Consider the following 14,416-nt stretch of genomic DNA (forward strand, 5'->3'; position numbering starts at 1 on the left):
CAGTTTGGGGTGTCTGTGATGGGGTGTATCACAGATGTACAGGAACGAGAGGCCTGAATAATTCAGAAGCATCACTATCCATATAAATATAAGTCTGTGGTCATTTTGTAAATAAAACAGATTTTTCAGATACTAATCGACACTAAAACTTAGCATTGATTTCAGCAATAATTAGCACTGGAATCGATACTTAAATTCCAGTTTTGCATCAGCCGGATGACTGATGTCGTCACTGCAGCGAGCAGCCCCTTCCCGGCGACCTGGAGGACCCAGTGTTTACATGAGAGACACTTTAAACAGGAGCACCCCCCCCAATGGCGACGCCACACCGATGCGATGGATCCGAAACAGAGATGGCGGTGCCGGTGCCAGCAAGTAGCAGCAACGCTACTGTAAAGCCGCCAAGTTTACTTTGGTTCTGGTATTCTTTTAATTGCTTTAGAATCTAGTCTTGCCGACCTTGTTAAAACGCTCATGCCCTAAATGACCCAAATGAAGACATTGTCCGGACTCATTCGTACCCGAACACTGCACATCTTGCACTGCTTAATTTATCATCCACATTTTCACACTGGTGTAATGACCTACATGCATGTCACCGCCATTTCTATCCCCGAAATAGAAATTAAAGCGGGGTCAAAGTTCACAAACCTGCTTTGCTCATGCTTCCAACGTGTTCAGCAGTCACCTGCTTTCCCACCTTTTAAATCACATCCTCTACCGCTGGCGGATAAAAGATTTGAGGGCCTCCCCTGGGCCCACGTGAGGCGGCGAGATGGGTGTGGTGCCCGGGAATAGCGAGTGGCAGCGGAGATTGATCAAGGAGTGCTTTAAAACACAGCCTCATTAAAGCCCTGTGTGGAGGCTTTAAAATAACGGCCAGGCTAGAGCGAGCCCACGCACCATCGTTAGACGCTACAGAGCATCTTAACCTTGTGGGGGCTCAGGAGAGAATGGTCCAGATGGTGCCTGCACTGTGTGTGTGTGAGTTTCGCACGCCTTTACACTAGCTCATTATTAAGATGAGAAAGGCCTCTGGCTCGGAGCGAACGAGAGGGTGAGATGGAAGGAGGAAGGCAGAGTAGCTGACGGGATTAGAGGGAGAGAGATGGGAACCGAGTCGGAATTCCACTCCACTCTCTCTGCCCCGAGCCGCAACCCCTCCCCTCTGACCGACAACCACCACACGCAGCATCAATCACAGAACGGCCAGCGCAGAGTTCAATGCCCACGAACGCCTTCTACCGGCGACATGCCAACGGAAGAAGGATGTTCTACTCGTCAGCATCATATCTCACCATATCCCTGTTGCTGGCCTGGGTAGGCTTGTTGCCCCGGATACTGCTGCTGGGGTGGGTAGCCCTGTTGCTGTGGCGGCCCCTGCTGGTACGGCTCCTGCTGCTGCCCGTACTGGGCGCTTCCTGGTGAGGCAGCAGAAAGGACAGACCTTTGGCTCACCGAACCCCTTCCTCTCACTACATGCCACCTCCACGGCAACGTGGATCCTTCCTCATCGACGCCACCTACCTTCAGGGGCTCCCTGACCCCCGTGATTATACTGTTCACCGTAATATTCCTCCTGACCTGGGTACTGCTGAGGGGGTCCTGGGGGGACACAGGGGGCGACTGGAGTTGAGATCAGCTCCAAACACACGTTTCTGTGTTATTATGTGTTAAACGAACGGACATCTTCACAGCACATCACTAAATCTTTTAATTGTAATAAACACAGTAACAGATGTAAAACGTGATCAATTATAATTAATTACTGACCACCGTGTAAAACAGGAAGCAGTCATGTTCCTACCCTGCTGAGGTGGCCGGTATGGCGGCATGGGTCTCTGTCCCATAACATGGTTGCCCTGGTTCACCTGGCCCATCATGCCCATCGGGTTCTGCTGGCCCTGGTAGTGCTGTCCTCCACCACCAGGGGGCATGCTGTACTGCTGGGAGGGCGGTTGCTGGTGCATCATGGGGCCTGGCAGTGCATAAGGAGTTCGTAAACAACTTAAAACTGCCACAAACATTTAAAGGTCTCTATGAACCTCTAGCTTCATAATAATTACATAATAGTTATGTTTGGGATGATAAGACTCACATCAAGACAAATGGGCAAAACTGTGAAAGTGATTGACATTGTTACATTTACAGCATTTATCAGACGCCCTTATCTGGAGCGACTTACAATCAGTAGTTACAGGGACAGTCCCCCCGGAGCAACTCAGGGTTAAGGGTCTTGCTCAGGGCCACAGTGGTAGTATGTGGGATTTGAACCTGGGTCTTCTGGTTCATAGGTGAGTGTGTTACCCACTAGGCTACTACGACCCACCTTTTTAACACCGCAGCGAACACACGATGCTTTTAACCAATCACCCTGAGCAGTGGGCCGCCAGGAAAGGCACCCAGGGAGCAGTGTGTGGGGACTGTGCTTTGCTCAGATTACGGGGCCGCTTCCTTGCAGGAAATTATTTAGTATTTGTAGTATCAAGAGAAAGTGAAGTATGTTTGATGAATCTGTTTTTCAGAGTCGCCTCCTACTATTGTAAAATGGCCATGAGGCGCGCCATGAGATGCTCATTTACATGAGTCCATGATAAGAAATGTGTTCAGTATAAACCTTCAGGACTGTTGGAAACCATCTCCGTTGTCTAACTAGGATCCAAGAGTGTGAAACAATGCAAATCACATCAAAAGCTGTGCTCTGGAGAGATGCAAATGTTCAACTTTATGATCATTAGAACACGCGTGTTATTTTATGGTCCTGTGTCTTCATATTTGTGAAATGTAAAAAACACAAGAGCCATAAACAAGGTGCTGATTTCATTGCATTTCCACAGATGTTCATATTACTCATATCTAATGTTCAGTCTTCCCTAAATTGGCTCCCTGCAAAATCCCATACTAACAACTTCTATTGAAAGTCCCCATCATGAAAATGTCACGTTGTGAGATTATTTAACGTTAATAGGAGTTCCCCTAGCTTGTTTATTGAGACTATCTGATCTGGAATTAGTTCTGGAAAAAATTACAAAACAACTTCCTGTCTGCACCAAACGTTGGTGAATGGTGTTGATAACGTCATTTCCTCTAATGCCCCCTCAACTTCTATAGGCCGCTCTCCTCCTCGTCCCGCCTCTCTCCTCCTCATTAGCATTTAAAACTACAGACACAGAATCGGCGCGTCCTGGGAGATCTCATTGTGTGTTTGGATCAGTGGCTGTAATTCTGCACTACGGATGAATTTTGAAAAGAGACTTCCGATACAGTATTAAGGGACACTAAGACCGTTATAAAAGGAAAAAAATATATATTAAAAATCCTAATAGGCACATTATAATGCAGACAGTTTTGCACATTTGGACAATGATGGTTGGAGGGGTTTCTTTTTTAGGGGAGGGGTGGGAACTTCTCTAGGTGGACAAAGCATGAGAAACGGGAGGTAACGGGAGGACAAATTCCAGATCAGACCGTCTGAGCTGCCACTCTCTGAACAGTGACCCAGAATGGCCAAAGCTCTCTTTACACCTATCACCATTCCAAACCACTGCAGGAATATAGACAGGCCAGGGGAACTCGTATTAATATTAAATAATTTCACAAAGTGACATTTTCATAATAAGGGACCTTTATTCCACTCTGGACCCTGACTCTCAGTTGCCCGAGCTGGAAATGTGTGAAATGCTAAAATCGACAAATAAAGTCTTCAAGTAGGCGACGACACTGGAAAATTTAGAACCTTCCATCTACTTTGAAATATCGTTTTAAAAAGTATTTTTATTTGTCTGTCATTTGGCTGCTCCCACTTCAAAACCATTATTAATGATAATGTGACCAAAATAATTACAGAAGTTTCTCAGACAGATCACCACAAAGATGTTCTTTCTTGTTTTATCCATTTATATAAAACCTCTGAGAACATTCACTGTACCTATGTGGACGAGCCCCAGCCTTATAACACAGTGCTGCACTTAGTGCCATTTTTGAACGTGTACCTTGGTTGGGCTGCATGTTCATGTTGGGCCTTGGACCGTAATTGCCCATTGGCTGGCTCTGACTCATGTTCATCTGACCCTGGGCAGGTATGCCCTGTGAGGACGACACAGCATGGTTGTACCCGCCCATTGAGCCGTGGCTATTGGGTGGCATATTGATGGAACCACTTTGCATATTGGGAGGCTGGTTGGGTCCAGGTCCCTGCATTGGCATGTGGTTCGGTCCTGGGGGAGAAAAAAAAAAACAAAAAACAAAACCATTACACCACAAACTGAAGGACAGAAGGATCATGATTTCTTTGTATTTCTTTATCCCATGGACCGGGCGCAATCTCAGTCTCTCGGCCACGTCTCGCAAGATCACTTTGCATTGTATCCGTTGTTCAGACTCGTGCTGGTGGTTCCCATAATGCAGTGCACACTTTGCTGACAAGGTGAGCGACCTAACTTTGAAGCGCTAAAAAAAGCCTACGTGCCGTCGATGTGGGAACTGCTCCTGTACAGGTTGAACTGCAGTTTAAAGATCGTATTCAGCAAGGCAGCTGAACCACTTCATTACGGGATATGTGGTTTGTCGGCACTCGTATTGTTGGCTGATAATTGTGGATCTGTCATGTTGCAAAGTGTGAAAGTGACTGTCATTATGAAACAGTGCAGCACAGCAGACGGTGACACAATGACATGTGTCCTCTGGTCACCCTTGGTGAGCAGTGGGCAGCCATGACAGGCGCCCGGGAATCAGTGTGTGGGGACGGTGTTTTGCTCACTGGCACCTTGGCGGGATTCTAACCGGCAAACTTTTGATTATGGGTCTGCATCCTTATCCGCTAGGCCACCACTGCCCCTGCCTGTGGCCCACGAATATGACATTTACATTTACAGCATTTATCAGACGCCCTTATCCAGAGCGACTTACAATCAGTAGTTACAGGGACAGTCTCCCTGGAGCAACAAAGGGTTAAGTGTCTTGCTCAGGGACACAATGGTAGTAAGTGGGATTTGAACCTGGGTCTTCTGGTTCATAGGCGAGTGTGTTACCCACTAGGCTACTACATCCCTGTTGTAAGTGTTAAGTGGGCATTAACCTTGAATATCCTTTACCCAAATTATACATCAAACAAATAATCCCATTCAGACATCTAAACCCCTCACCGGCCATTTGTCCGTTCATCTGTGCCTGCATGTGAGGGGCAGCGGGGCCATCCGAGGGCATGCTGTGGCCATGCGGGGGCTGCTGCGGTGGGCCGCTCTGGTTCATGCCGCCTGGCATGGGTATGTTCTGAGTGGGGGGCTGCAAAGTGGGAAAAGACACAGCACGCAAAAATTCAGACCTGCAGCAAAAAAAAAGGCCAAAAGAGACAAGCAGAAAGCATCTCACCGCGGGCAGGAGCGACTGCATGTTCTGGTTGGAGTCTGCTATCGTGGCGAGGTAAACAAGGTTTCTGTGAAGCATCTGTTGATACCTGGCAGGCACCAGACGTGTGTGGGGGGGGAATTAAAATCGGATTTGACTGTTAACTCTTTACAGTGTGTACGGCATCATTTCTGACAGTCTGAAATTTACCAGACGTGGCAAAAAAGCGGCCACACTTACTGTGAGCACTCAGCTGTTTTCCCTTTACTCTGGAAGTCCATTATGCACTGGATCAAGTGATTGTTCTCATCCAATAACTTAAAAAAAGAGAAAAGAATAGTTGCATCCAAGTTTTAAATACATGCACAGGCCAGGAAGTAACGTGCACCACGTGTAGAAATATATATTCCTCTCGAATCCCAGTTTCACCAGAGAAGGTAGAAGATTTGAGGAGCTCCGCACAGAACCAGACATCCAGACATCGTCTGCATGGCTAACAAAGGCCCGGCTGGCTGCGATCGGGGCCTGCGGGGGCTGCGGGGCGGACGGGGCGGCTCGGCGGGCGCAGTCCGTCCGGATCGCTCCGGTCCCCCGGCGGGGAGCGCGGTTCTGCGCCGACCGCGGCGGGAGCATCGCGACTCCCGCGCCGCGCCGCGCCGCTCCGCACCGCAGAGCATCAGCGCTAGCGGCCGACAGCGGCTGCCATTGCCGCCTCCTCCCACCACCAGCGCTCAGAAAATCAATTGGAAAACGAGGAAGTACCTTCTGAATTCCGGCGGGCGTGATGTCCCCCTTCCCGCGCGGTCTGTGAGGTGCAAACGCCACCGACATGATGCGTCCAGAGCGTCTCAAAACCAAAACACACGACCGACACGCAAACGTGAGCAACTCGGACCGCCAGCTAACGACGCGACGCTCTTCAATAATGGAACGCTCCGCGGCGGGTGGCGAGCGCCGGGGCAAATTCTAAATACAAAACTCGCCCGTGACGTCAGCTGTCAAAACGTAGAAGGTGATCAAATGTGACCATGAACATTAACCTTGGCCGCGAAGACGCCAGGCGTCTAATGGCATATTGTCAAACCGAACGGCGGCGCTTGTCACCTAGTGGTAATGGTTCTCCCCGTAGCGCGAATGAAGTGGTATGCGCCGTGGGGGAGGGGCCGTGCAGCCGACGACGTCATTTGAATCGAAGTCGCGCCACTTTGACCTAAGGAGAAAACTTTCTCCCATTTACTGAATACATCGCACACCGAATCCGGCTTATTGTTGTTATTACGAGCCTATGCCTGTTTATAAGATAAGATTTTTCACTTTTTGTGTGTTATGTTTTTGCTGCGACTGTCACAATATCATACATACAACTTTTTGGAAAATCTTATGCAAACCTACATGACTAGATGTAGACATTCGACATTCTATAATGTTGGACACAATACCGACACCGGAAAACAACCTAACACATTCGAAAAAAAAACACCAACAAGCAGTGGATGAACAGCGATCCAGATCAATCATGCAAATCAAGGCCTGTCTAGATATAATTCTGATTCACAATTTCAAATTCAATTCAAATTCAAATTTTGTCACATACACAGTCATACACGGTATGATATTCAGTGAAATGCTTTTAGCGACTGCCACAGACCACAGTATTGCAAAGATCGCAAGTATACAATGAACCAATATGCAAACATAACCATTACACTTATAACCATATTAAACTTTTATATTTTTAACATGAAATATGTGTAGCAGGTAGGGTGAAGGTATGCAAATGAGTGAAGTCAAAAGTATAAAGTGGGGAAAAAAAGTAAAGAGTAAAAAGTGCAAGAGTAAAAAGAGTAAAGAGTTTGTGCAAGGATTCTGGGGGGATTGAGTCCCTGTGATTGTGATTGAAAGTGTTGAAGTGTATTGGAGTGTTCTTGCCTATGAAGTGTTGTTGTTGAGAGCTCGTATAGCCTGCGGGAAGAAGCTCCTCCTCATTCTCTCTGTGTTGGACTTCAAGGACTGGAAGCGCTTCCCGGATTCCCATCAGGATGCTCTCTATGGTGCAGGAGTAGAAGTTCCTGGGCACCTTGGAGGGCAGTCTGAAAGTCTCTCAGGCCTCTGAGGTGGTAGAGACGCTGCTGGGCCTTTTTCACCATGGTGTTGATGTGACAGGACCATCACAGGTCCTGCCTGATGTGAACACCGAGGTAACGGAAGCTGTCCACTCTCTGCACTGAGCTCCTGTTGATGACAGGGGTCTGGTCCTCTCCTGCCTGATACTAAAGTCCACTATTAACTCCTTGAAGCAGGGAAGATGAGGGAGCATAATGTCTTCTTATGTTGCATATATTTTTTTAGAGATATTTTTTTAAATACAAAATAAGAATATATTTATTTTACTGTATCTCTTGAAAATATCAGAATGTTATACTAGGCATTTAATTTCATTTGGCGGTAGTTTCCACAAGTCTCGTTTGGTTTCGCCCATGTCCGGAGGTCATAGTTCACGCGCATGCGCACTGGGAAATCGCGCATCTTGGAACCAGTGCGCATTTAGCCGCTGTTGTTCTGCTGTTGTAACTGCGAGCATTGAAACGCCGCCGACATGGCTGCTCGGTATGACAGAGCGATCACGGTGTTCTCTCCGGACGGCCATCTCTTCCAGGTGGAGTACGCGCAGGAGGCGGTGAAGAAAGGCTCCACGGCTGTGAGTTCCACGCCGGCTTTAGCTCCAGCCTCGGTGTCCCGACGGAGGCTCCCCTTTTGTGCAGGACGGGCCCGGCTGGATGGCCGCGTCTGTCCCCCGCTGAACGCGTGTCGCCGGAATGGAGCCACTTTCACAGCTCCTGTCCGACGCGTTAATATAATGCGGATAATTCCGACACCGCGACGACTGGAGAATGCTGCGTCATCGCCGCTCTCGTCGTAGTGGCGGATGGCTTGGAAATGCTCTACAAGTCGCACCGATGTGACTAAACGATGTATTTTTTTTTAACAATGATATCTTAGGTTGGCATCCGAGGAAAGGACATCGTGGTCCTGGGTGTTGAGAAGAAGTCCGTGGCCAAGCTGCAGGAGGAGAGGACCGTGCGCAAGATCTGTGCCCTGGATGAACATGTGTGCATGGCGTTCGCAGGTTAGAACCGTCCGAACGCGATATTTTACGTGGTACAGGAACATCAAATCAAGATCGTTGAAGTCGACTTTTCAGCTATATACGTGTTAGACAGTTCATAGTGACACTAAACAGCGTTTCTCTGGAACCTGGCGCGAAATGTAACATTTAAGCAACGTGACATTCTGACACGAAGCGTGCGTGGACCCACAGACAATCTGGGTTACATGAAGCACAAACAGGGGACACAGACAGTGCAAGAATACCAATAGAGGCAAACAAAACATACAGACAACCAGACCGCACTATACTAATGAATAATGAAGGTGAAAAGTAAAAATAGTGCAAATACGGCCGTGCAAAACGGAACCGTGCAATAGTAGATCAAACTTTCTAAACATTATTTTGTTACGTGATTGCTAACAATAAAATGCCATCGGAATGGAGAAATGTCATTCTTGCCATACCAACACGTTCCACACCTACTTCCTAGATCAATGAGTTTTGAAGTAAGTAGTTGCAGAGCTGCAAGCTAGAGGACATCTAACTTTATACTCTGTTCTCTAACCTGCATTGCAAGAGTGTTTACATAAATGAAATAAATTACATTAATTACACAAATATAAGTCTGTTTGCTCAGTAATCTCCCATCCATATTAAACACTATTATCGCATAGGTACTAAGGTGTGGCCAATATGAAAGTGAAGTGATTGTCATTGTGAAACAATGTAGCACAGCACACAGTAACACAACGAAACTTTTAACCATCACCCTTGGTGAGCAGTGGGCAGCCATGACAGGCGCCCGGGGAGCAGCGTGTGGGGACGGTGCTTTGCTCAGTGGCACCTTGGCGGATCGGGATCTAAAACCGGCAACCTTACATGGGCAGCTGAATTTATTCTGCTGCCCAATTTAAGTGAATTCAGGATTCTCCTACATGTGAAGAGGGATCTATTCCATGGAAATTTATTAATTTCTATGAATTTGCTGTTTGTGAGTGAGGGGAAGTGGGCAGAGTCTCTGTTGATTTGTGATGGGGGATGATGCTGCTCTATGCATCATGATTTCTGTTTCACATTGATGACTTTGTCCCCAGGCTTGACGGCAGATGCCCGTATCGTTATAAACAGAGCTCGAGTGGAATGCCAGAGTCACCGGCTGACCGTGGAGGACCCAGTCACCGTGGAATACATCACCCGCTATATTGCAACCCTTAAACAGGTTCAGCATATTTGTTTGATCTTATGAGGAATATCTGCTTCTATCATATATATGCCATGAATCAGTGCCGTTGTCTGCTTTTGACTGTTTTTTTTTTTTTTTTTTTTAAAGCGTTACACACAGAGCAATGGGCGCAGGCCATTTGGAATCTCTGCACTGATTGTTGGATTTGACTATGATGGGACCCCTAGGCTGTATCAGACTGACCCTTCAGGGACCTATCATGCCTGGAAGGTCTGAAAGCTTGTGCAAATTCTTCTCAGAAAAAAGATATAATTATTATTATCATTTTGTGGAAAATAAAAATCCGTATCCTTGAAGTTATGTGCAAAATGAACTATTCTGACCATATTTTTTACCTTTGTGGCACTATACGAAGTATTGTCCATTAATGGTTATTTCTCACTGCCAATTTGTATAAATTGTTGCCTTTTTCCAGTATGTAATTTTCCAGTATGTACTGTTAACACTAGATCCATACTGGTGCTCTGCATCTCAATACAATTCTTTAGATGCAATGTCCACTCTGTGGATCTATTTATTTATTTGAATAATGGAAACTTTCACATTTCTCTTGTGACATTGATCTGATCGATCTAAAAATCATTTTCTGTTTAGGCTAATGCCATTGGTCGCAGTGCAAAGACTGTGCGTGAATTCTTGGAAAAGAACTACACAGATGAAGCCATTGCTGGTGACAATGAAGCCATTAAACTGGCTATCAAAGCTTTACTGGAGGTAAAGCCAACAGTTGTTGTTATTTTGCACCAAATTAACATTATTTTTGTCTTGATCTTCTTTCTATCTAATTTTGCAAAACATTTTTCTCATGAACAGGTGGTTCAGTCAGGTGGGAAGAACATTGAGCTGGCCGTCATCCGGAGGAATCAGCCTTTGAAGGTACTGTATGTCTCGGTGGGCTTTTTATTGTAGCGTGTCTGCTTGGTTGTCAGTGTGTCATGTTTCTAGATGCTCGGATACACGTGAACAAAGTTTACACTCTTGTGGTGCTTTTTGTTCAGTAGTGGTCACAGTTTGCTGTAGTTTGGTTTGTCATGTTCTGTCAAACTCATATTTACCAAAATCTGAAAGCTGAGATACAGCTTCTCTAAGCGCCATTGATCCAATTAATATTCTGGGTCTTGTTTTGGCCCTGTGTGAATCCAGTATATTCAAACTTGCAGCACATATTTTATTGGAGATATATATATATTCTATTTAGTGATTTTGCTCTAAAAGGAATGAGTGAAAGCCTAAAACAACCATGACATTCATGCCAATGCTGAAAATATGTAAACATTGGACCGCAACTGTAATTAATGACTCATCTAATGTACATTGACAGTAGTCATTAAATACATGAAAGCTGCATTACAGGGATTAATTCAACTCGGTCCTCTTTGTCTACAGCTTTTAGAGTCTAAAGAAATCGAGATCCTTGTGGCGGAAATAGAAAAAGAGAAAGAGGAAGAAGCAGAAAAGAAGAAACAGAAGAAATCGTCCTGAGTCTGCGATTGGTCCTTACTGTTCAAGTGTTGAAACGGCTAAAGTTCTCATGAGTTCTGTTAGTCACTACTGTTTACAGTTTGTTACGAAGTTTGCATTAAAATGTTCATCAAACGTTGCATTCAGTTGTCAGTTTCAATTAAAGCACTTGTTCAACAAGCTGAACCTGCCCTCTGATATCTTTGTTGGAGACTCATTAGAACAATTTTATACTGCTATTTACACTTTAGTGTGTTCCCATCAGTAATAGTTTGGACACACCTACTCATTTATTAGTCTTGCATATTTAACATTTTCTAGAATGAAACTGCTTCTCTTGACCACCTGAAGTTGGACAACGAGGATGGTTTCCAACAGTCCTGAAGGTTTATGCTGAACACTTTATCATTCACTCGTCTTAAGTGGCTTTTGATGATTACGATAGTGAACAAAGCAGCCATTAAAGTAGAAAGAGGGGACTGTGAAAAAACAGATTCATCAAACACTTCACTTTCACCAGCTGCATTCTTCAAAATGGCTCAATTTTTTACTGATACCGTATACTGAATAAAATGTCCCTGATTGTTACTTCCAAAATGTTCCAACGCCAGTCCAGGCTACTGTATTTGTTCCATGTGCAGAAACCATAAATATTGCTTAGATGCAGGCAGGACTGTTTTTGCTGTAGACAAATTCCATAACTGTTAAATTGAATAATGTCCAAAACCCACTGGCCCCTGTTCCACCCAATAGTTTTTTCAGTGTTTGGTTGCTGTTTGACATTTTCCTTTCAGCATTTTTAAAGAGTTTGTTATTTAAAAGCCATTACAGATGATGTCTAATGGCAGTCCGGTTTATTTGGCGGCTGGAATTTGCTTACGCAGCAGTGTGCCCAGTTGTCCTGTGGGTGCGGTAATGGGATGCTGGCCTGGCAGTGGCTTTAATCCTGAGCAAGCTGCTGAAAAGATGTGCAGCTCTGCCCCAGGCCTTGCCTGAGACTGCTGAATGAGGAACCCTTCATTTTCACCCCCGCTCCTGCAGCATGGACCTTTCGAAACAGACCTGAATGGGGCGAATGTTGCATCATGGCACCTTAAAATCCTGGGCCACAGTCATCCGTTTAATACGAGTCTGAACTGTGCTGCTCGTTAAAAGTAAATCAACGCTTCATGTCTGTGATTTTTGTCTTAACAAGGTTTGTGATTAGTTTTATGTTTTATGAAAGTGGGTTCTGTTTAAGATATAAAGTTCAGGCCTAGAGATTGGAGAATAAAAAAACAAAATAATGCATTTCAGAAAAGTTATAAATTCATTTGCATTTTCATGAATGAAGCCGAATCCAAACACTGCACGATGGCCAAGACCAAAGAGCTTTTCGAGGATGTCAGGGACAAGATTGTAGACCTACACAAGACTGGAAGACCATCCCCAATCAGCTGGGCGAGAAATGGAAATCCCATAACCATTACTGCCAATCTCTCTCTGAATGATAATGTGAAGGTTGTGGAACCAGCCCAGAGCTACTCGGGAGCAACTTGTTAAAAATGTCAAAGCAAGGGACAATAGTCACCAAGAAAACAGTTGGTAACACACTACGCCATGAAGGACTGAAATCCCTCCTGGTTCCCCCTGGTCAGGAAGGTACAGGTTCAGATTTCAGTGGCTTAGGTCAGTTAAAAGTCGGTTCTTACGGTCATTAAAAACCTGGAAAGGTCATGGAATTTGAAATGGGAATTTTCCGTGCCTTGAAAAGGTTTGGAATACAAAATAAACATAGAAAGCAATGGAAAGGTAATTGAAAACTGACTGACACATGAATGTATAGCATGAACTGTAATTTCTTTGCTGGCTTTACGGAGTGGACCACGACACATGCTACTGCTTCCGTATTCCAGAACTTTCAGAGCCGCGTCGTGTAAATCACAGCTGGAACATGATGGGGTCCATTTTACTCAGGCCGTGAACTTGGAGGAAGAAACACTGTTATTTAAGTTAAGCTTTTTAGGTTTTGTGATTTATTTCTTTATTTATTTCAAATTTTCACAGAAAATATATGGGCATGAAATTTTGCCATAGAGTAACATGACAGTCAAAGGTCAAGGTCACTAGTGGTCAAGGTCACAAGGTCTACACTATGGTGGCTATAGTTAGCCTGCTTGCTGAATGATTGTTTTCACTGGCATTATCTTTGCAAATTTCTCAGTTTAAACTGTGCTGAGGTGAAAAGTGAAAGTGAAGTAATGATACACGGCAGCACAGCACACATTGCACACAACAAAATGTGTCCTCTGTATTTAACCATCACCCTTGGTGGGCCCCAGGTGCCCAGGGAGCGGTGTGTGGGGACGGTGCACCTCAGTGGCAGCGATTCGAACCAGCAACCTTCCTATTACGGGGCCGCGTCCGGGCCGCGTCCTTAACCGCTAGGCTACTCACTGCCTCATATTTCAACACATTCTACTAAAGTCCTGTTGTGTTGCAGGTCAAAATTTGAGCAGTTTTTACTTCTGAATTTGGTAAAACTGTTTGTATTTTGGCAGAAATGTAAACCAAGGCAGATGAAGTCAGAAGACGCACCCTCCATTCCACCCACAGCAGCCTCTCCTGCATTAAAATGCCGTGTTTATCACCGTCCTCAGGCTGTCTGCAAGCCTTCGCAGCTTTGTGTTACATGAAAGCAGGAGGGAGATGGAGCCCAGCACAGATAAATGTGAACTTTGCAAACTTGATAATCCTTCACAAGCGGGGTTATCTGGTCCATCTCATCAGCAGATGAAGAGGAATATCTGCCGGGGCGCCCGCGTGTGCCGTCTGACGAGGCCTGAGAGGCAGAGCTGCTGCTGCTCATAATCGAAGCGGATTTGCCGTAGGGCTCGGCCAATCACAGCCATCGCACAGCCAGCCTTGTCATTAATTCAGAAAATAATGGCTGCACCGGAGGTCATCGACAAGGGCTGGAGCCCGGGGCCACGCTCTTCCCAAACAAGGGAGTGGAATGCAAGGTACATTTAACTGCATTAGCCCTCACTGTGCACAGTATCTTACAGATCTCTTATTAATGCAGCACCCTCACAAACTCCCACTCATTACGCTCTTATTATACCGCAGCAGCAAAAAAAACAAAAAACACAAAGCAATTCTACATTTTCCTGCATCTGGGTATTTTTATCTGGCTCTACGGAATATCGTCGCTGTTTGTGTTCACAAATTTAATCACTATCTCATTTTTTCCCCTCTCATTACAGTTGGAGGGAACG

The 14,416-nt window shown here is 45.5% G+C and overlaps 2 protein-coding genes across 4 annotated transcripts in view; one reads left to right on the plus strand and one right to left on the minus strand.

Annotated features, from left to right (window-relative positions):
* Positions 1–6,177, minus strand: part of ss18 (SS18 subunit of BAF chromatin remodeling complex) — an 8,400-nt gene extending 2,223 nt beyond the window's left edge. For all 3 annotated transcript variants that reach the window (XM_028976931.1, XM_028976930.1, XM_028976929.1), the window contains exons 1-8: positions 6,109–6,177; positions 5,587–5,663; positions 5,371–5,455; positions 5,145–5,283; positions 3,993–4,217; positions 1,808–1,978; positions 1,528–1,605; positions 1,299–1,421 (exon numbers count right to left, since the gene is read on the minus strand). In XM_028976931.1, the coding sequence (XP_028832764.1) occupies positions 1,299–1,421; positions 1,528–1,605; positions 1,808–1,978; positions 3,993–4,217; positions 5,145–5,283; positions 5,371–5,455; positions 5,587–5,663; positions 6,109–6,177 (967 nt within the window). The remainder of the gene's footprint in view (positions 1–1,298; positions 1,422–1,527; positions 1,606–1,807; positions 1,979–3,992; positions 4,218–5,144; positions 5,284–5,370; positions 5,456–5,586; positions 5,664–6,108) is intronic.
* Positions 6,178–7,854: 1,677 nt separating this feature from the next.
* Positions 7,855–11,345, plus strand: psma8 (proteasome 20S subunit alpha 8). The gene is made up of 7 exons (XM_028976718.1): positions 7,855–8,044; positions 8,347–8,473; positions 9,550–9,674; positions 9,786–9,908; positions 10,293–10,412; positions 10,512–10,574; positions 11,085–11,345. Exons 1-7 carry the CDS (start codon positions 7,943–7,945, stop codon positions 11,178–11,180), a joined length of 756 nt encoding a protein of 251 aa, XP_028832551.1. The 5' UTR covers positions 7,855–7,942; the 3' UTR covers positions 11,181–11,345.
* Positions 11,346–14,416: the final 3,071 nt, after the last annotated feature.

This window comes from Denticeps clupeoides, chromosome 4 (genome assembly GCF_900700375.1).
Source record: "Denticeps clupeoides chromosome 4, fDenClu1.1, whole genome shotgun sequence".
Taxonomy (NCBI): domain Eukaryota; kingdom Metazoa; phylum Chordata; class Actinopteri; order Clupeiformes; family Denticipitidae; genus Denticeps; species Denticeps clupeoides.